The 20388-nt window shown below is 42.3% G+C and overlaps 1 protein-coding gene across 1 annotated transcript; it reads right to left on the bottom strand.

Annotated features, from left to right (window-relative positions):
- Positions 1–751: 751 nt before the first annotated feature.
- LOC110492847 (very long chain fatty acid elongase 6) lies at positions 752–18604 on the bottom strand. Its single transcript, XM_036946412.2, has 4 exons — positions 18178–18604; positions 10763–10894; positions 4722–4873; positions 752–3801 (listed from the first exon to the last, which is right to left on the bottom strand). The coding sequence occupies exons 1-4, from the start codon at positions 18267–18269 to the stop codon at positions 3365–3367; spliced, it is 813 nt and encodes a 270-aa protein (XP_036802307.1). The 5' UTR covers positions 18270–18604; the 3' UTR covers positions 752–3364.
- Positions 18605–20388: the final 1784 nt, after the last annotated feature.

Raw genomic sequence — 20388 nt, 5'->3', positions numbered from 1 at the left:
GCCAAAAACAAAGAAATAGAAAACATAGAAATAAAGAAACTAGTCACACCCTGTCCTAACCAAAATAGAGAATAAAAACCTCTCTATGGCCAGGGCGTGTAACACCATGAGCAAGAACTACTTCAATACACCTTGGCATAGAAGTGTCTGGAACTCTATTGGATGGATGTGACACCATTATTCCACAAGAAATTCCATAATTTGGTGTTTTGTTGATGGTGGTGGAAAACACTGTCTGTCGCCATTCCAGAATATCCCATAAGTGTTCAATTGGGTTGAGATCTGATGACTGAGACACACACACACACACACACACACACACACACACACACACACACACACACACACACACACACACACACACACACTTTAAACCCCCTATGCTCCTTTGTGACCCCTCTTTCAAAGTCCCTGAGATCTATTCTTCTAGCCAAGGTAGCCAAAATAATGGGCAACTGTGAATTTTTATACATGACCCTAAGCATGATGGGATGTTAATTGTTTAATTAACTCAGGAACCACACATGTGTGGAAGCACCTGCTTTCAATATACTTTATATCCCTCATTTACTCAAGCGTTTCCTTTTACCTGTAGCTCAGTATTTGTAGAATTAATTTTATACCGTCTTTTTTGCTCATCTTTCTCAAAGGTGCCAATCCTTTTGGATCTGACTGTACATGTGCATATGCATCTAACAAAGACGCACAGATGTATTTCAGATTTCAGCAAGAATGAAACAATTAATAAGTCTTTCAAAACAGACATGAATTTATTGTTTTGACATTTAAAATCTGCACATTGAAACATTAAAGCCCTTAAGACATTTTGTTTTGCCCTTTCATATCAGTTACGCACTAGACAGCATACTCACAGGGATGCATAAGCCTGTTTTCTTACACTCTGCATCAGCAAAGACAATACACAAACAATAACCCTGCTCACATTTACCTAACCGAGTATAAATCTGCTGAAGCTTCATTTGGCACACGAATCAATGTATTAGAAACTGAGTTTATACCCTGTGTATTATCGTTGTGATATTTTACAACTAAAATGCAACCGTCGGCTTCAAGGTGGAGGGTGGACAACATTTATAATGTCACATCATGATCATAATATCAGCATTATTGACACAACAACAGCCAAGTGAAAGAAATGTACTTTGCAGATTTAGTACGGCCTTTAAAAAATACTCACACTTCTAAACACTGCTAAGCTCATTGGACTAGTCTATAATAATGGTAGTACAGTATGTGCCTGCTCCAGCATCAGGTGTTACAGCTGAGCTCATATGATGCGTATTACATAAGGGCAGTGTAACTCCTTCATAAACACAACATTATAATAGGATTAGAAGCACTATTTCAAGGAAATGATTGAAAAAAAAATGTCAACTTCACATTCAGCACTATCCCAACATCAACATATGTGAAAATGGCATGTTTCTATGTTTTGTAGTCAAAAAGATGAAGGAAGGTACGTTTTTCCAATGGCATCATCTGGTGTGATTTCAAATGATGAGTAGGCATTGCCTACTACTTAGTTAAAATCACACGATGCACACCAGATGATGCATGATGTTGGAGTAGTGCTGGAAATTATGGATATGAAGTTGAACAATTTTGAAATTCCCCTTTAAGACATTTGGCGACTACCAGTTGTGTAAAGGCTAGACTGTCTCACTTTGTGTTGGAAGCTAATAAACCCACAGATAGAGTATGAGATCTATGACACTTGAAGTCACAGCTTTGGTTATGGGGGTTATAAGTAGGGCTTATGAAGGCAAGTGTTAGGCAAGTGTTAGTGGTTACCATTACCCTTCAAAAGACTCCCTGTACTTTAAGCCATGGTAACTACTCTCAGTGTGATAAAAAACAAAAAATTAAAGAACATGTACTCACACCAGTATGGCTCTAGGATTATGGGTAGGAGGGAGATAATACAGTACAGCTCTATAATAAACATAAAGGAAGACACACACAAGCTGCCAAGGGTTAAAACTCAAGAGTGGTTAGGTGTGCTTACAAGACACTACTTTCTGCATCTACTAGATTTCTAGACAACAACAAAAACTATTTCGCTGTCTTGACCTGAGCCCCTATCCAATCTACACTGGTGGTCATATTTAAAATAGGAGGAAAGAAAAAGGAATGTGTCTGTTTGTGTAACGTTATAACCTATCCTGCTATCCTTGGTTTTCATATGGATATTTTCTTCTACCATGTAGTAAAGGAATATCTATCAAATGTGAAAATCAAAAAAGTTGACCTCTTAGACTCAAATAGTTCTTACATGACAATGCAACTCTTATCACACAGACATTATGATAACCTTCGTGACCTTCCCTTTAAGAAGCAAAGATAACCTCCATGACCTTTCCCTTTAAGAAGCAATGTGGTGCCAGGGGACTTCCCTTTCTTTAATGAACAGATGTAGAAGGACTTAAAAAAACAAAAAACAATATAGTGCATTGTTGTGATGTAAAGAAAACTGTTTAAAATACAAAAGTGCAAAACTCAAACTGCACAATTTAAGACAGGCAGAACTTAGTGAGTCACACTATTTCCTGGTACACTTTAAGTACCACCAGAGACTTGATATTTTAAGAAAATAAATACATTCTTAAGATATATTATTTACAATGGACACATTGTTCTGAGTGTCAATCCCTTCAGTGCTCCTCCCACCCATTCCCAGAAAACTCCCTACAACTAAAACAGAAAAATGATCCTTCATTCATGCCTTTTTATCATCACTTCAATATACTTCCTATAAGTTAGTGAGAGAATTCTCAGTGCTGGTCTAAAAAGCACCAGATTTCAAAAGGAGTCTTTCTTTCTGTATGAATGAACACCTGCGACTGTCAAATTCAATGAACGTGCAGACTGCAAACGCGGTTGTAAACTGCCCTTGGAGACGCCTCAGGCCACATATGGTTGTTTTTCACTGGACTCTGACTGAAGCAGCCGGTCAAAGAGATTGATTAACAAAGCCAAGAAATCAAAAATGAAGCGAGTAGTACATTAGTCAAACACAAACTGACCTCTCTCTCTATCTGTCTACTCCCTTTCTTTCATCCATCGATCATAGTATATTAAACTGTGTTGACCACTGGTTCCCCGGTCCACTCTCAATGACCGTTCTATTATCATGTAATCCATGGTTCTAGTTCGTTAGATAAGCTACAGCTATACAAAGTCGTGGGTGGGGAAAGAAATGGCTTGTCACAATTGCCGTGGACCCAGCAACCATTAAAACCAGTTGTGACTCACATCATGGCACAACGTCGATATTCTTCTCAATTAGGCACACACTCTAATATGACTTGCCCAGTGTGCAACGTGCCTCTGACGAATCCGGCCCCTACTCGGCCTTGGATCCCTTGCCAACCTTGTAAGTGGCGCCCTTGAGGTAGGACTTGTAGAAGAACGAGGCGAACAGGACCAGGTAGCTGAGGTACATGAGCGAGCCCCAGGCGATGTTGGGCATGTAGGAGGGACAGCGCACTTCGTGCATCCAGTGGTAGACCAAGCCTAAGACAGCAAGCCCCATCACCATCTGCATGATCTGGGTGGCCGTGATGACCATGGCGCAGGGTCGCGGCACCCGGTAGCCCGCAGCCCGGGCAGCGTAGTAGGTGTACATGAAGGAGTGGACCAGGTAGTTCATGGTCATGAACCAGCCGCCGCCTGCCACCTGGTCCTTGTAGGAGTACCAGGAGTAGACCAGCACTGTGATGTGGTGGTACCAATGGAGGAAGATGAGGCGCTGCTTACGGAGCACGATGAACACCGTGTCACCTGAGGAGGGAGGGAGGGAGGGAGGGAGGGAGGGAGGGAGGGAGGGAGGGAGGGAGGGAGGGAGGGAGGGAGGGAGGGAGGGAGGGAGGGAGAAATCACTTAGTTATACTCTGATGTTTGATCACTTTCACTCTCTCTCAAGCACTAGTGACCACACACAGTAGAAGAAAAACATTGTGAGGAACGGATATGTGGACCTCACTTCCAAAAATGACCTGGAAAGAAGGGATGTCTGTTTGTGGTCCTCAAAAAGTACAGTAAAGCGTGCACACACACACACACACACACACACACACACACACACACACACACACACACACACACGCCATATTAGGAAGCATACAACAACATCCTAACACACTCCAATAAACTCAAACTGCACACCCTGTACAGTACAAACTATACAGGCTTAATATATTGAACAACGGTCCCATTCTAGAACGCGAGCATGTCCTTCCTGTCAGTCAGCATCTCTGTCCATTTACCAGTGCTTTTGCATCCCCTGTCTGACTGACAGATAGGCATAAGTGACTAGATTACTGCTCTGGGAGGGGAAATGGCATCACCTTGCAGCCACATAGCCCTTGAGGTAATAGGCCGCAGATCAATGTAAGTGAACTAGAAACTTCCAAGTGCTCCCGGAATCACATAAATAGACAAATTGTTTCAAGTTTGTTTTTTTTGTCCTGCACCAGCCTCCTTCTCTCTGATTTGCCCTCTGACATAATTGACCAATTTACAACCCCCGCCATCTCTCCCATTCGTGGGCCAGGGTCACAATGAGTATTTAGAATTGTCTTGTATAGATCAGCTCGAGGCAAGCTGATTATTCTACACTGCATGAGAAAGTATGTCTGTTCCACATGACATATATCTATCTGAAGCATTCAGAACGGGACCCTATTTGGGACATTCCTTACCCAGCTCTGGGGCCTTGCTCAGGACGAAGGCGTAGGCCCAGAACTTGCTGACAGGGGCGCTGTAGAAGCTGGTGTCACACACCGACTGCTTAAAACCACTTTTGTTGAGGACATGGAACATGTACCAACCGGTTCTGACCGCTCCGATGATACTGTGGAATGAAGCACATAGATTTACTAAAGAGATAGTGTCAAGTGCATCACCGCCTGGTATGGCAACTGACTATATGGCACTACAGAGGGTAGTGCGTAAGGCCAAGCTTCCTGCCATCCAGGACTTACAGTTGAAGTTGGAAGTTTACATACACCTTAGCCAATTACATTTAAACTCAAGTTTTTTTACAATTCCTAACATTTAACCCAAGTAACAATTCCCTGTCTTAGGACAGTTAGGATCAGTACTTTATTTTAAGAATGTGAAATGTCAGAATAATAGTAGAGATAATGATTTATTTCAGCTTTTATTTCTTTCATCACATTACCAGTGGGTCAGAAGTTTACATACACTAAATTAGTATTCGGTAGCATTGTCTTTAAATTGTTTAACTTGGGTCAAACATTTCGGGGAGCCTTCCACAAGTGTCCCACAATAAGTTGGGTGAATTTTGGCCCATTGCTCCTGACAAAGCTGGTGTAACTGAGTCAGGTTTGTAGGCCTCCTTGCTCGCACACTTTTTTTCAGTTCTACCCACAAATTTTCTATGGGATTGAAGTCAGGGCTTTGTGATGGCCACTCTAATACCTTGGCTTTGTTGTCCTTAAGCCATTTTGCCACAACTTTGGAAGTATGCTTGGGGTCAATGTCCATTTGGAAGACCCATTTGCGACCAAGCTTTAACTTCCTGACTGATGTCTTGAGATGTTGCTTCAATATATCCACATAATTTCCCTCCCTCATGATGCCATCTATTTTGTGAAGTGCACCAGTCCCTCCTGCAGCTAAGCACCCCCACAACATGATGCTGCCACCCCCATGCTTCACGGTTGGGATGGTATTCTTCAGCTTGCAAGTCTCCCCCTTTTCCCTCCAAATATAACAATGGTCATTACGGCCAAACAGTTCTATTTTTGTTTCATCAGACCAGAGGACATTTCTCCAAAAAGTACAATCTTTGTTCCCATGTACAGTTGCAAACCATAGTCTGGCTTTTTTTATGGCGGTTTTGGAGCAGTGGCTTCTTCCTTGCTGAGTGGCCTTTCAGGTTATGTCGATATAGAACTCATTTTACTGTAGATATAGATACTTTGTACCGGTTTGCTCCAGGATCTTCACAAGGTCCTTTGCTGTTCTTCTGGGATTGATTTGCACTTTTCGCACCAAAGTACGTTCATCTCTTGGAGACAGAACCCGTCTCCTTCCTGAGCGGTATGACGGCTGCGTGGTTCCATGGTGTTTATACTTGCATACTATTGTTTGTACAGATGAACGTGGTACCTTCAGGCGTTTGGAAATTGCTCCCAGTGATGAACCAGACTTCTTTTGATTTATTTTGATTTTACCATGATGTCAAGCAAAGAGGCACTGAGTTTGAAGGTAGGCCTTGAAATACATCCACAGGTACACCTCCAGATGACTCAAATGATGTAAATTATCCTATCAGAAGCTTGTAAAGCCATGACTTAATTTTCCAAGCTGTTTAAAGGCACAGACAATTTAGTGTATGTAAACTTCTGACCCACTGAAATTGTATACAGTGAATTATAAGTGAAATAATCTGTCTGTAAACAATTGTTGGAAAAATGACTTGTGTCATTGCACAAAGTAGATGTCCGAACCGACTTGCCAAAACTATAACAAGAAATTTGTGGAGTAGTTGAAAAACTAGTTTTAATGACTCCAACCTAAGTGTATGTAAACGTCCGACTTCAATTGTATTTACTAAGCGGTGTCAGACGAAGGCCTTAAAAATTGTCAAAGTCTCCAGTCACCCAAACCATAGACTGTTCTCTCTGCTACCGCACGGCAAGCGGTACCGGAGCGCCACGTCTAGGTTCAAAAGGCTCCTTAACAGCTTCTACCCCCAAACCATAGACTGTTCTCTCTGCTACCGCACGGCAAGCGGTACCGGAGCACCAAGTCTAGGTCCAAAAGGCTCCTTAACAGCTTCTACCCCCAAACCATAAGACTGCTGAACAATGAATCAAATGGCTATATACATTGACTCCCCCTTAGATTTAACACTGCTGCTACTGGCTATTCATTATCTGTGCATAGTCACTTTACTTACATGTACAAACTACCTCAACTAACATGTATCCCCCACATATTGACTAGGTACCGATACCCCCTGTATATAGCCTCGGTATTGTTATTTTATTGTGTTACTTTTTATTTTATTTTTTACTTTAGTATATTTAGTCAATATTTTCTTAACACTATTTCTTGAACTGCATTGTTGGTTAAGGGCTAGCATTTCACGGTAAGGTTGTATTCGTTGTATACCTGTTGTATTCAGCGCATGGGATAAAATAAAAGTGTATTTGATTTGCTCAGTCTAACTATAGGGAATTCACAGTTGCATTCAAGTAATTGGTATAGGAAAAAACTTCAACACAAGTATAATGCCCATGGTCGATCAGAGTTGACTATAAGTAAGTATTTTTGTACACGAAAATCAGCTCATATTTCTATCTTGCTGCTATACGATACACCTGAACTGTCAGCTTTGTGGTTGTCATAACGTAATGCAAAATACATCACTCAACTATATTTTATACTGTCAGCTTTGCGGTGCCATGATGCAAAGTGATATAGCTCTCAACTATATGAACGGTCACTGTTGCGGTTGCCATGGCGCTCGAAATCTGAAACCAAGACAAACGAGATAAGACATATCAGTGGGTCACATCTCCAGCTGGATGTCCCCAGAATAAGAAATATGAAATACACAATAAAGTAAGTAGGTAAGCAGACAATATACAGGAAATATTTAAAAAGTCAGTTCCAATACCATATTTACAGTACTGTGCAAGGATACTGGAGTGATGGAGGTAGATATGTATAGGGGTAAGGTGACTAGGCAACAGGATATAAGATAAACAGAGTAGCAGCAGCTTGCATGTGAGAGGGGGTGTGAGAGGGGGTGTGCGGATGTGTAGAGTCAGTATACATGTATGTGCATATTATGTGTGAGTGAGAAAATGATGGCGTGAGTGTTTGTGTGTGTGTTGGAGTGACAGTGTGTGTGAGTGTGTAGGGCCCTGTCAGTGTGCATAGAGACAGTGCAAATACTGAAATAAAAGGTCAATAAAGATACAAGGTAAAAATCGGTCTGTGTAGCTATTTTGCTAGGTATTTATCATTGCTTGGGGATAGAAGCTGTTCAAGAGTGTGTTGGTACCTGTCAGTGTCAGTTGGTGTCAGACGTGGTAATTCATTACCTATAACTATCTTATCAATGGTAACTACCTACCTATACATTATCTATGGTAACTACCTAACACCAACATCATCATTGGTAACTACCTATCTATACATTATCTATGGTGACTACCTAACACCAACATAATCATTGGTAACTACCTATCAATACAGTATCAATGGTAACTACCTAACACCAACATCATCATTGGTAACTACCTATCAATACATTATCTATGATAACTAACACCAACATCATCATTGGTAACTACCTATCAATACAGTATCAATGGTAACTACCTAATACCAACATCATCATTGGTGCATCTATCTATTACAGGCCAGTAGCCTACTTTTAAAAACCCCATGTGGTAGAACGTTGCAGTGGTGGTGCAGTAATGAATATGTGAAGTGTTTCATATGCCGAGGACACGTTATCCTGTCCAGCCAGCAGCAGTGGGATTGAGTGGGCAGGTTAAACCCACGGCTCTGTGATTAGGATTAACAGCTGGCTCAGCAGAGGGCATGGGCACGGATGATGATGATGATGCACCTCTGTGGCACACCAAAACGGTGGCACACCAAAACAGCCCTGACTCCTCCTTAACTCACAGACAACATTTTGACAGTTTTGGAAACTTTAGAGTGTTTTCTATCCTAATCTGTCAATTATATGTATATTCTAGCATCTGGTCCTGAGAAACAGGCCGTTTACTTTGGGAACGTTATTTTTCCAAACATAAAAATAGTGCCCCCTAGCTTCAAGAGGTTTTAACCAACAGTGCAGTTAAAAGAAGAGTTTAAAAAATATTTCCCAAGTAGACTAATATAAAAAGTCATAATTAAAAGTAACAATAAGAATAACATTAACGAGGCTATATACAGGGGGCACCGGTACCAAGTCAGTGTGCAGGGGTACAGGTTAGTTGAGGTCATTTGTACATGTAGGTGGGGGTGAAGTGACTATGCATAGATAATAAACAGCGAGTAGCAGCAGTGTACAAAGGGGGGGGGTCAATGTAAATAGTCCAGTGGTGATTTTATTAATTGTTCAGCAGTCTTATGACAGTCGTGAAGAGGGCACGACAAAGCCTATTTCCCCTCAGGAGACTGAAAATATTTGGCTTGGGTCCTCAGATCCTCAAAGGTTCTACAGCTGCACCATCAAGAGCATTCTGACTGGTTGCATCACTGCCTAGAATGGCAACTGCTCGGCCTCCGACCACAAGGCACTACAGAGGGTAGTGCGTAAGGCCCAGTACATCACTGGGGCCAAGCTTCCTGCCATCCAGGACCTCTATACCAGGTGGTGTCAGAGGAAGGCCCTAAAAATTGTCAAAGACTCCAGCCACCCTAGTCATAGACTGTTCTCTCTGCATTCGCACGGCAAGCAATACCGGAGCACCAAGTCTAGGACTAAGAGGCTTCTATCCCCAAGCCATAAGACTCCTGAACAGCCAATCAAAGGGCTACCCAGACCCCTCTTTTACACTGCTGCTACTCTCTGTTTATTATCTATGCATAGTTACTTTAACTGTACCTACATGTACATATTACCTAAATTGTCTTCCCTGTAAACGCACAGCGTTGAAATTGCAGGCAATGACAACAAGCTCTGTCAGATGATGCTGTGACACACCGCCCCAGACCATGACGGACTTTCCACCTCCAAATCGATCCCGCTCCATAGTACAGGACTTGGTGTAACGCTCATTACTTCGACAATAAACGCGAATCCGACTATCACCCCTGGTGAGACAAAACCGCGACACGTCAATGAAGAGCACTTTTTGCCAGTCCTGTCTGGTCCAGCGACGGTGGGTTTGTGCCCATAGGCGACGTTGTTGCCGGTGATGTCTGGTGAGGACCTGCCTTACAACAGGCCTACAAGCCCTCAGTCCTGCCTCTCTCAGCCTACTGTGGACAGTCTGAGCACTGATGGAGGGATTGTGCGTTCCTGGTGTAACTCGGGCAGTTGTTTTCCATCCTGTACCTGTCCCGCAGGTGTGATGTTCGGATGTACCGATCTTGTGCAGGTGTTGTTACATGTGGTCTGCCATTGCGAGGACGATCAGCTGTCCGTCCTGTCTCCCTGTAGCACTGTCTTAGGCGTCTCACAGTACGGGCATTGCAATTTATTGCCCTGGCCACATCTGCAGTCCTCATGCCTCCTTGCAGCATGCCTAAGGCACGTTCACGCAGATGAGCAGGCACCCTGGGCATCTTTCTTTTGGGGGTTTTCAGAGTCAGTAGAAAGGCCTCTTTAGTGTCCTAAGTTTTCATAACTGTGACCTTAATTGCCTACCGTCTGTAAGCTGTTAGTGTCTTAACGACCGTTCCACAGGTGCATGTTCATTAATTGTTTATGGTTCATTGAACAAGCATGGGAAACAGTGTTTAAACTCTTTACAATGAAGATCTGTGAAGATATTTGGATTTTTACGAATTATCTTTGAAAGACAGGGTCCTGAAAAATGGAGTATATATATATACAAACATTTTTGTGGACAACATTTCCCTTGCTGAGGTTAGCAAGGATGAGGGAGGATAACGAGGCTAACCACCACCAACGTTCAGAAAGAGCTTCAATCACAATGATTGGTTGATTGATTGGTTTGATGATGCCTAAAAAAACACAAAAAGTGATATACTGAAACACAGTGGTCAGTGTGTCACTCACCTGAAGATGGCCAGACTGAGTGACCAGAGGACGAGGGGTCGACGCAGGTTTAGCTTGGGCCTCTCTCTCATGAAGTGTTGGCCCCCGAAGATGATCGCAGCATACAGCCCACAGAACATAAAGGACTTGCTCCTATTAAGGAGAAAATATTTAACACGTCACCGAACCAGTTCACAAGTGATTACTGTAACTACCAGTGTCCTAGGTCATGATTTAGATGAGAGCAGGGTGGAAATGCAAACAAGCTTTAATCTAGTTTAAACTCCAACAATGCATGTACGTGATCAATGATCATTGTGAATGGATGAGTCAGTCTTTAGCAGACTTTTGGGATTGGCACTGCAGTTGACATTTCTAGTTCCTTTTGCCTGGTGGCAGTACGCTGAATGTACACAGCAAGCCACGAGGAGAGCTAAGCTAAACTCAATCATCTACAGTTGAAGTCGGAAGTTTACATACACCTTAGCCAAATACATTTAAACTCAGTTTTTCACAATTCCTGACATTTAATCCACGTAAAAATGCCCTGTCTTAGGTCAGTTGGGATCACCACTTTATTTTAAGAATGTGACATGTCAGAATAATAGTAGAGAGAATTATTTATTTCAGCTTTCATCACATTCCCAGTGGGTCAGAAGTTTACATACACTCAATTAGTATTTGGTAGCATTGCCTTTAAATAGTTTAACTTGGCCTCCCGGGTGGAGCAGTGGTCTAAGGCACTAGATCGCAGTGCTAGCTGTGCCACCAGCGACCCTGGGTTTGAGTCCAGGCTCTGTTGCAGCGACCGGGAGGTCCATGGGGCGACGCACAATTGGCCTAGCGTCGTCCGCGTTAGGGAGGGTTTGGCTGGTAGGGATATCCTTGTCTCATTGCGCACTAGTGATTCCTGTGGCGGGCCGGGCGCAGTGCACGCTGACCAGGTCGCTAGGTGTATGGTGTTTCCTCTGACACATTGGTGCGGATGGCTTCTGGGTTGGATGCACGCTGTGTTAAGAAGCAGTGCGGCTTGGTTGGGTTGTGTTTCGGAGGACGCGTGGCTCACGACCTTCGTCTCTCCCGAGCCCATACGGGAGTTGTAGCGAAGAGACTAGACAGTAACTACTAACAATTTGATACCACGAAAAAGGGGGTACATTTTTTTTGTTTAACTTGAGTCAAATGTTTCGGGTAGCCTTCCACAAGCTTACCACATTAAGTTGGGTGAATTTTGTCCCATTCCTCCTGACAAAGCTGGTGTAACTGAGTCAGGTTTGTAGGCTCCTTGCTCGCACACGCTTTTTCAGTTCTGCCCACAAGTTTTCTATAGGATTGAAGTCAGGGTTTTGTGATGTCCACTCCAATACCTTGACTTTGTTGTCCTTAAGCAATTTTGCCACAACTTTGGAAGTATGCTTATTGTCATTGTCCATTTGGAAGACCCATTTGCGACCAAGCTTTAACTTCCTGACTGATGTCTTGAGATGTTGATTCAATATATCCACATAATTTCCCTCCCTCATGATGTCATCTATTTTGTGAAGTGCACCAGTCCCTCCTGCAGCAAAGCACCCCCACAACATGATGCTGCCACCTCTGTGCTTCACAGTTGGGATGGGGTTCTTTGGCTTGCAAGCCTCCCCTTTTTCCTGCAAACACAACGATGGTCATTATGGCCAAACAGTTCTATATTTGTTTCATCAGACCAGAGGACATTTCTCCAAAAAGTACGATCTTTGTCCCCATGTGCAGTTGCAAACCGTAGTCTGGCTTTTCTTTGGTGGTTTTGGAGCAGTGGCTTCTTCCTTGCTGAGTGGCCTTTCAGGTTATGTCAATATGGGACTCGTTTTACTGTGGATATAGATACTTTTGTACCCGTTTCCTCCAGCATCTTCACAAGGTCCTTTGCTGTTGTTCTGTAATTGATTTTCACTTTTCGCACCAAAGTACGTTCATCTCTAGGAGACAGAACGCGTCTCCTTCCTGAGCAGTATGACAGCTGCGTGGTCCCATGGTGTTTATACTTGCATACCTTTATTTGTACAGATGAACGTGGTACCTTCAGGCGTTTGGGAATTGCTCCCAATGATGAACCAATTTTTTTTCTGATGTCTTGGCTGATTTCTTTTGATTTTCCCATGATGTCAAGCAAAGAGGCACTGAGTTTGAAGGTAGGCCTTGAAAAAAATCCACAGGTACACCTCCAATTGACACCTTTGGGGTGGGGGGTACTGGCACGTTCTGACCTTTATTTCCTTTGTTTGTATTTATTTAGTATGGTCAGGGCGTGAGTTGGGTGGGCAGTCTATGTTTGTTTTTCTATGATTTGGGGATTTGTATGTTTCGGCCTAGTATGGTTCTCAGTATGGTTGACAATCAGAGGCAGGTGTCATTAGTTGTCTCTGATTGAGAATCATACTTCGGTAGCCTGGGTTGCACTGTTTGTTTGTGGGTGATTGTCTATGTTGATTGCTTGTGTCATCACAGTTCTCATTTAGCTTCACGGTCGTTATTTGTTTATTGTTTTTGTATTCAGTGTTCAGTTCTTTCTTTGATTAAATATCAAGATGAACACAAACCACGCCGCGTTTTAGTCCGCCTTTCCTTCAACAGAAGTAAACCGTGACATCAACTTAGTGTATGTAAACTTCTGACCCACTGGACATGTGATACAGTGAATTATAAGTGAAATAATCTGTCTGCAAACAATGGTTGGAAAAATTACTTGTGTCATGTACAAAGTAGATGTCCTCAAGAAATTTGTGGAGTGGTTGAAAATCAACTTTTAATGACTCCAACCTAAGTGTATGTAAACTTCTGACTTCAACTGTATATAAATTCATACTATTAAAAAAGATTACAGAGATCAACAGAGATCAGGATTGGGCTGGTCCACTGGGCACATGGCAGTGACATGGCCTGTAGACCACTCCAACTTCTGTCCATCCATGCCAAGGCCCTATTTTACAGTCCCCATCCCCATTCGTAGTCATGGAGCCAAGGACTACCCGAGTTGAGATGTTGACATACTGACCAGAACTTCTACTACTGCAGCCCGTGGGTAATGAGGCAATTAGATTGAGTAAACATCACTCCGGTCTAAAATCAACTGTGAGGCTATGTGAAAACAGCTGGGAGCGGGTTGCAGTAAGAATACTAGACAGATCACTGACTGGACAATTGTTTTTACCAAAAAGTTAAATTGAGGTCGAAAAGGGCTGAATACTAAAAAGCGATGATGTGTGTACTGCAGAGGGGGTTTACTTTGAGGACAGACCAGATGACCAATCCAGATTGACAGAGCATATTAGACTGGGAAGATGTTGTTTGACCCAGTTTAGTAGGGCTATATACATAGCTAAATACAGTAGGGCTTCAGTGGTCATTCTCTGTCTGTCCCAAAGGGAGGATGAAACTGTCATTAGACTGATGAAGGATTCTATAGGGAACACCACTGTGTCTATGCATTACAGCGAGGGAATGTGTGATGGCCAATACCGAGGCAGAGAGAGATAATGAAGCGACAAGAAGCAGTCATTGTATCCTTTTGAGGTGAAGGACTCAGGACAAATACAATGTGTGGGCCACCATCTTTTACTCCTCGAAAAAGAGAAAGGGGGGGGTCATGTGGGAGCAAATGTTCCCAGAAAGCAGAAGTCTAGCCCATTAATTACAGTCGTAGGCCTGGATGTCACATGCAATCAAAGCATTGGTTTCCCTGTGCTGCACTAGATGTGGTTTTAAGCTTCTCCGGCTCCTCCCCTTTTGATGCTTTGCTGTAGCCTACACACATCAGCTCGATCTGAGGAATGCATGGGCAGGGTGAAACAGGGTGAATTTACTTGGCTAGCACTGCACATTTACAGGAGCGTATTCACTACGGGAAACGGTTTACCGTTTAAGAATGAAACGGAAGCAGATAGAGCAAAACAAGAGTTTCTATTGGACAAATTCAGATAGGTCCTTCCCCGTTTCGTTCTGTTTTATAGTTTTGCCGCAGCAAAACGTTTCTTGAATATACCCCTGGACTTTTACAATACACATTTGACAGCTTGCTTGCCACTGAAACTGAAACACAACACTATCTCTTAGTCAGAAAATGCAAACAAGGAGCCAGAGTAAGTCTGTGCAAGAATGCGGTCTTACTAGGTCTCTACGTTTCCTTAGTGATATGTTAACCACAGACAAAAATGACTCCCTTTTTCCACACACATTTCCATTGTACACAAAGAGAAACACTTGAGACCTATACTAATTTGATGGGGAGAAGTGACATGCCTTTGGGTTATATTAAATATAAATATGATATTAAAACAGTTACAAAATGTAGGCCTATTGATATCCTATAATGTATTTACACCTATGTATTTAACAGTAATCATCACATTTGATATTTAGTAATCATTCATTGCATGTGACTGCATGTACATGTTACACAAACTGAAGTGAACAGCAGTATGACAGGCTATACATTGAGTTTCCCGTCATATTGTAGTAACGATGGCCGCGTTCCTATGCTTAGACTTTGCTGACGCCTGACAGATCTAACAACGCCCAGATAGTTACTCGAAAGTATCAGCTGACCACATGATATGTTATAGCAATTTCTCAGTTGATGACAGTCGATGACGTGGCCAGAACCATAGGTTGTTGAGTCACCTTGCCTTTCGCTGTGGAACTCGCCCATTGGTCGTGTTCCCCTGCTCAGACGTTGCATTCATCAACCAATGGTTACGTGCCATGTCATCGACTGTGCTTTCGGGCACCAGATTGCGATAACATATAACGTGGTTATCTGATACCTATCCAGGCGTTGTAAGATCTGGCATGTGTTAGCCATACCGAGTCCCCAACAACTGGTTGTTATGTTTTTCAGGGGAAATGAAAAGAGAGCTAGTAAAGAGACTTCTGCTTTTGGACGTTAACAAGGCGACACTCCATCTTAACTCCTCCTCCACATTTACTGGATTGGTTGAACAGTGCAGAAGGGAACCTTCTTCTCATCAAGACCAGTATGTAGGGGGATCTAGCTTATTTTCCGCCTGCTACGCTAGGTTAGGCATGCATCAGCAACATGTAAGCGTTGAAAGGGATGGCTTCCGCATCATGCGATGGATCGAAGGTTGTTTTAACGTTCATAAAACATAGCCGGTTATCAACAAACCATGCACATGAAAACTGAAGGTAAGTTCAGACGGTCGCATCCTCAATGACATCTGAAAATGGGCGGGAGAACAATAATAAGTATATCAATTTACAGTAGCAGGGCCATCTGGCAATTCTGGCAAATGCCAGGTGGGCTGGACCATTTTCTCGTTGGGTGGGCTGGTCGAAATTGACACACACACAAAAAATATATACACTACCGTTCAAAAGTTTGAGGTCACTTAGAAATGTCCTTTGTTTTTGAAAGAAAAGCACATTTTTGGTCCATTAAAATAACATCAAATTGATCAGAAATACAGTTTAGACATGGTTAATGTTGTAAATTACTATTGTAGCTGGAAATGACAGATTTTTCATGGAAATCTACATAGGCCCATTATCAGCAACCATCACTCCTGTGTTCCAATGGCGAATTGTGTTAGCTAATCCAAGTTTATCATTTTAAAAGGCTAATTGATCATTAGAAAATACTTTTGCAATTATGTTAGCACAGCTGAAAACTGTTGTTCTAATTAAAGAAGTAATCAAACTGGCCTTCTTTAGACTAGTTGAGTATCTGGAGCATCAGCATTTGTGGGTTCAATTACAGGCTCAAAATGGCCAGAAACAAAGAACTATCTTCTGAAGTTACCCCAAACTTTTGAACGGTAGTGTACATATATGTTACTTTTTTGGGGCATGGCCTGCAGCCCATGTTATTTTTAAAAGATTGAGCAATTTCTCTATTATATTAATCTATAATGAGCCTTTGGCTGATCAGTGGGCAACGGCCTGCACCCATACCCAGATGGGCCAGCCCGTTTTTCTGACAGGCTGAGCTGAGGTCACTCAAACTCATATTCAAAGTCAAATGTGGCATCAGCAAAGAGAACTGCTCCAACTCATCAGTTAGATAGCCAAGCTCATGGATTGTAAAACAAAAAATGGAAACATTTAGTAGAAAGAGCACATTCTACAATTTCAGCTTCCTTTTTTGGGGCGGCTAAAACGAGGATTTGGTCAAACAATTATCCTCATGATTCCTGTAATGAAAGTGTCTGCCCTGCCCCTGTGCCTGTTTCACTGGGGCCTGCTGCTGTAATGAGCTAGCCACTATCCTCTTTCCTGTGCGCTAGAGAGAAAAATGTGTTCTGATCGTATAACATTTCAAAACGCAATTGTGGGGAAAACACAGCTTCGGATGCTTCGTCCCCTTGTCCCTGTCAAACAGAGGAGGGCTTCAGCTTTCTGTAGGTATCATTGTTATTTCTAATGGATGGATACATGGCTATTAGCAGTGGGTATCATATTAATCTAGTTCATGTGTTTTGAGTTTCCATTTCCTCAGGTGTTGAACCCCAAATTAATTAGCCAATGATATTAGTTAGTGCACATAAAGATGTATGTAATTCATCTCTATTGACCACAAAAAAATCTGGAAATTAGTCATATTTTGAAAGTATAATACAACAACTATGACCTAAGTCATTAGCTTGGCTTTTATAACATATACATGTTAAGCAGAAATGGAGACAGACAGAGAACAAGAAGAAGCACAGTGACAGCAGAGAAGATGCTGAGACAGACAGACAGCACAACAGGGAGGGAAACAAAATGGCTAGAGCAGAGGCCCAGTTATAGTGGAGAGTTGTATCTCCAGTGATGTTTTTACATATTGTATTTGTTGTAAACATAAGCTGATTAAAAAAGAGGAGGACCATGTCCCGCCAGTCACTGGAACAGAAATAGCTGAGAAACGCTGTACTGCACCGCCAATGTTATGTGTTAGCATTACTGCCTGTGTCTAAGTAGGGTTTGTAGAGACAGAGTGTAGTAGAGTGTATTTGTCGTGATGGGTTGTGTGTGCATGGTTGGTGGTGAGTTGGTGGCACACCCAGTGATGTGGTCTAGTAAAATGCCAGGGTCGAATTCTTGTCCCAGTCTCCCCCTGTACAGTATCCTCAAAGATAATTATATCTGTAGTAGCCTTATGTATACATTATTGACTAAACGTTACTTTGTAGCATAATCAAAACCCACACAACACATTGTATGCACTCTTCGGTAGCCTATGAATGGAAAAAGTAAGCGACAGTTAGGAATCAAATTGACGAATGTGGGCAATAAAAAAATGTGCCTGCATGGCGTGTAGGCTAAATAATGACATTGTGTGTGGATGAGAGCTCAGCCAACATTGGCGGCGACGGGGGGATAATTCGCCGGCTTTAGACCACGTAGGCTAGGCTACTCTTTTATCCAGATGTGTTTGGTTGAATTGGAAGTCTACTTACCAGTTTTCTTGCATCCATTCGAGAGCCCCCTTTTCATCGAATTTTCTTTCGAAATCGTATTCTGCAAGTGGGATGTTCTCTGTCTCGTTCATTTTCGTAACAATGTCAGTTTCTTCCCGTTAAAACTCCTGGTCTATGTTTTCACCCTTTTAACATTTATCAAACTGCTTTAAAAAGCCCACAATTAATTTAACAAACCAACAGATTGCAACTGAATTCTCTCCGTTTCAGATGTACTTCCCGACTGTCACTCACGCACGGTGGCCGAGCGCGAGCACGTCCCGGTGACTGTATGGCCTTGTTATAATGTCTATGTGTATGGCACGTCCCCTCTGTCTCACGGACTGAAACGGAAAGTGATGGAAGGAGAGAAGGCGGAGCTTGAATCAGACGTCTAGTCGTGCTCTCATGGTGCTCTCGACTGGATGGTCAATCAATGACTAGGATTTGCCTCATGATTGAAACATAGGCCAAATCGTTCACATGTTTCATTCAGTTTGACTGATTCACACACAACGACCTACCTGTCTGAAAGTAGGCTACCCTATGCCAAACATATTGAGTCCCCTCTAGGGATGCGTTGTTCAGTCAGACAGGGAATAGTTATATTATCAGTTATGCACTATTAATAAACATTGAATGAACTGTCAAGAGCTGCATACACTTGGCAACTATTGTCAAAGGTAGTCCTATAGAAATTACACTGCCTACTAATTGCCCACAGAGACCAATGCATTAATTACAATGGTGACTTATCAGCAGCACCTGCAGGGTTTGTGTAATCATACTATGTCCTGCATATCCCAATGTGTATTTAGTCCTTGATTTGAGTAAAATGGTGCATAGGGATTACTGAATAATTATTACAAAATCAATATGCCCAGGCCTGTCATTTTATCACTGCATAATATAACAGAAATACACATTCAAATGTGGGGACGTTTGCCATGCCATCTGTTGATAGTTTGCACCTATGCACCAAATTGAAATTCTGTTGCATTTCAAAAGTGCATGTACAATTCTGTTCACACCTAATCAAAGACAAATAAACCATTGAATACAATGGTGTCTTATCAGCAGCACCTGCAAGGTTTGTGTAGTCAAACTATGTCCCACATATCCCAATCTGTATGTACTCCCTGATTTGAGTAAAAGGGTGCTGAGTCATTTTTAAATATGAGTAAGAAAAAGAAAATCAGCATAGGGATCAGGGGCAGATTGGCCATCTGGCAATTCTGGTAAAAGCCAGATGGGCCGGAAATATTTTTGGGGGGAGTGGGCTGGTTGAAATTGACACACCCAAAAATATTTTGGCCTGGTCATTTTTTTTAAATATACTAATCTACGTATAAAGAGCCTTTGGCTGATCAGTGGGCAACGACTGTCCCTGCTACAAAGATGGACCATCCCGGTTTTCAAACTCACATTCAAAGTCAAACGCGGCATTAGCAAAGAGACCTGCTCAGACTCCACAGGAGGTTTGTGGCACCTTAAAACTTTTAGGGCTAGTCATCCTGCTAGCGGGACAACTTCCGGTGAAGCTGGAGGGCGCGCAATTCAAATAAATAATCATAAAAATTATGGATATTAGACATGTAGGTACATATAAGTGTCTTATATCGGTTGATAGCTTAAATTCTTGTTAATCTAACTGCTCTGTCCGATTTACAGTAGCTATTACAGCAAAAACATGCCATGCGATTGTTTGAGGATGGTGTCCCCACATCAAAATATTTTTACACCGGCACAGGTTTCATAAATTCTCAAATAGTGATTAAATATTCACTTCCTCTGATTTGTCATCCAAAGGGTCTCAGATATAACATGTAGTATCATTTGTTGAATAAAATCCTTCTTTATATCCCAAAAAGTCAGTTTAGTTGGCGCCATCGATTTGAGTAATCCACTCGTTCAACATGCAGAGAAAGGAATCTGAAAATAGATTTTAGCAGGTGCATCCTGTCTTCATGGCGCGTGCAAACACGAATTTCCAAGACTGTGTCCCTGGACTAAAACTGATATTTCTTAATCGTTTTTCAAGCCTGAAACCTTGAACATAGACTGCTGACACCCTGTGGAAGCCATAGGAATTGCATACAGGGCTAATTTTCAGTATGACCTTATACTTGCCATTCTAAGATGGTCTCTCAATTTTTTTTTATTCCAGTTGGTTTTTCTTTGGATTTTCTCCTACCATATCTAATGTGTTAT

The sequence above is a fragment of the Oncorhynchus mykiss genome, chromosome 16 (assembly GCF_057628025.1).
Source record: "Oncorhynchus mykiss isolate SJ-2025 chromosome 16, ASM5762802v1, whole genome shotgun sequence".
Lineage (NCBI taxonomy): Eukaryota > Metazoa > Chordata > Actinopteri > Salmoniformes > Salmonidae > Oncorhynchus > Oncorhynchus mykiss.
This window is presented reverse-complemented; position numbering and strand designations above follow the sequence as displayed.

What these genes read in the sequence shown, in the direction of transcription:
- LOC110492847 (XM_036946412.2), bottom strand. Translation starts at nt 18,269, where the DNA reads ATGAACGAGACAGAGAACATCCCACTTGCAGAATACGATTTCGAAAGA. An exon ending in GAATGGATGCAAGAAAACTG is followed by an intron (nt 10,895 to 18,177) that starts GTAAGTAGACTT and finishes TCTCCTTAATAG; the next exon opens with GAGCAAGTCCTTTATGTTCT. An exon ending in GAGCAAGGCCCCAGAGCTGG is followed by an intron (nt 3,802 to 4,721) that starts GTAAGGAATGTC and finishes CTCCCTCCTCAG; the next exon opens with GTGACACGGTGTTCATCGTG.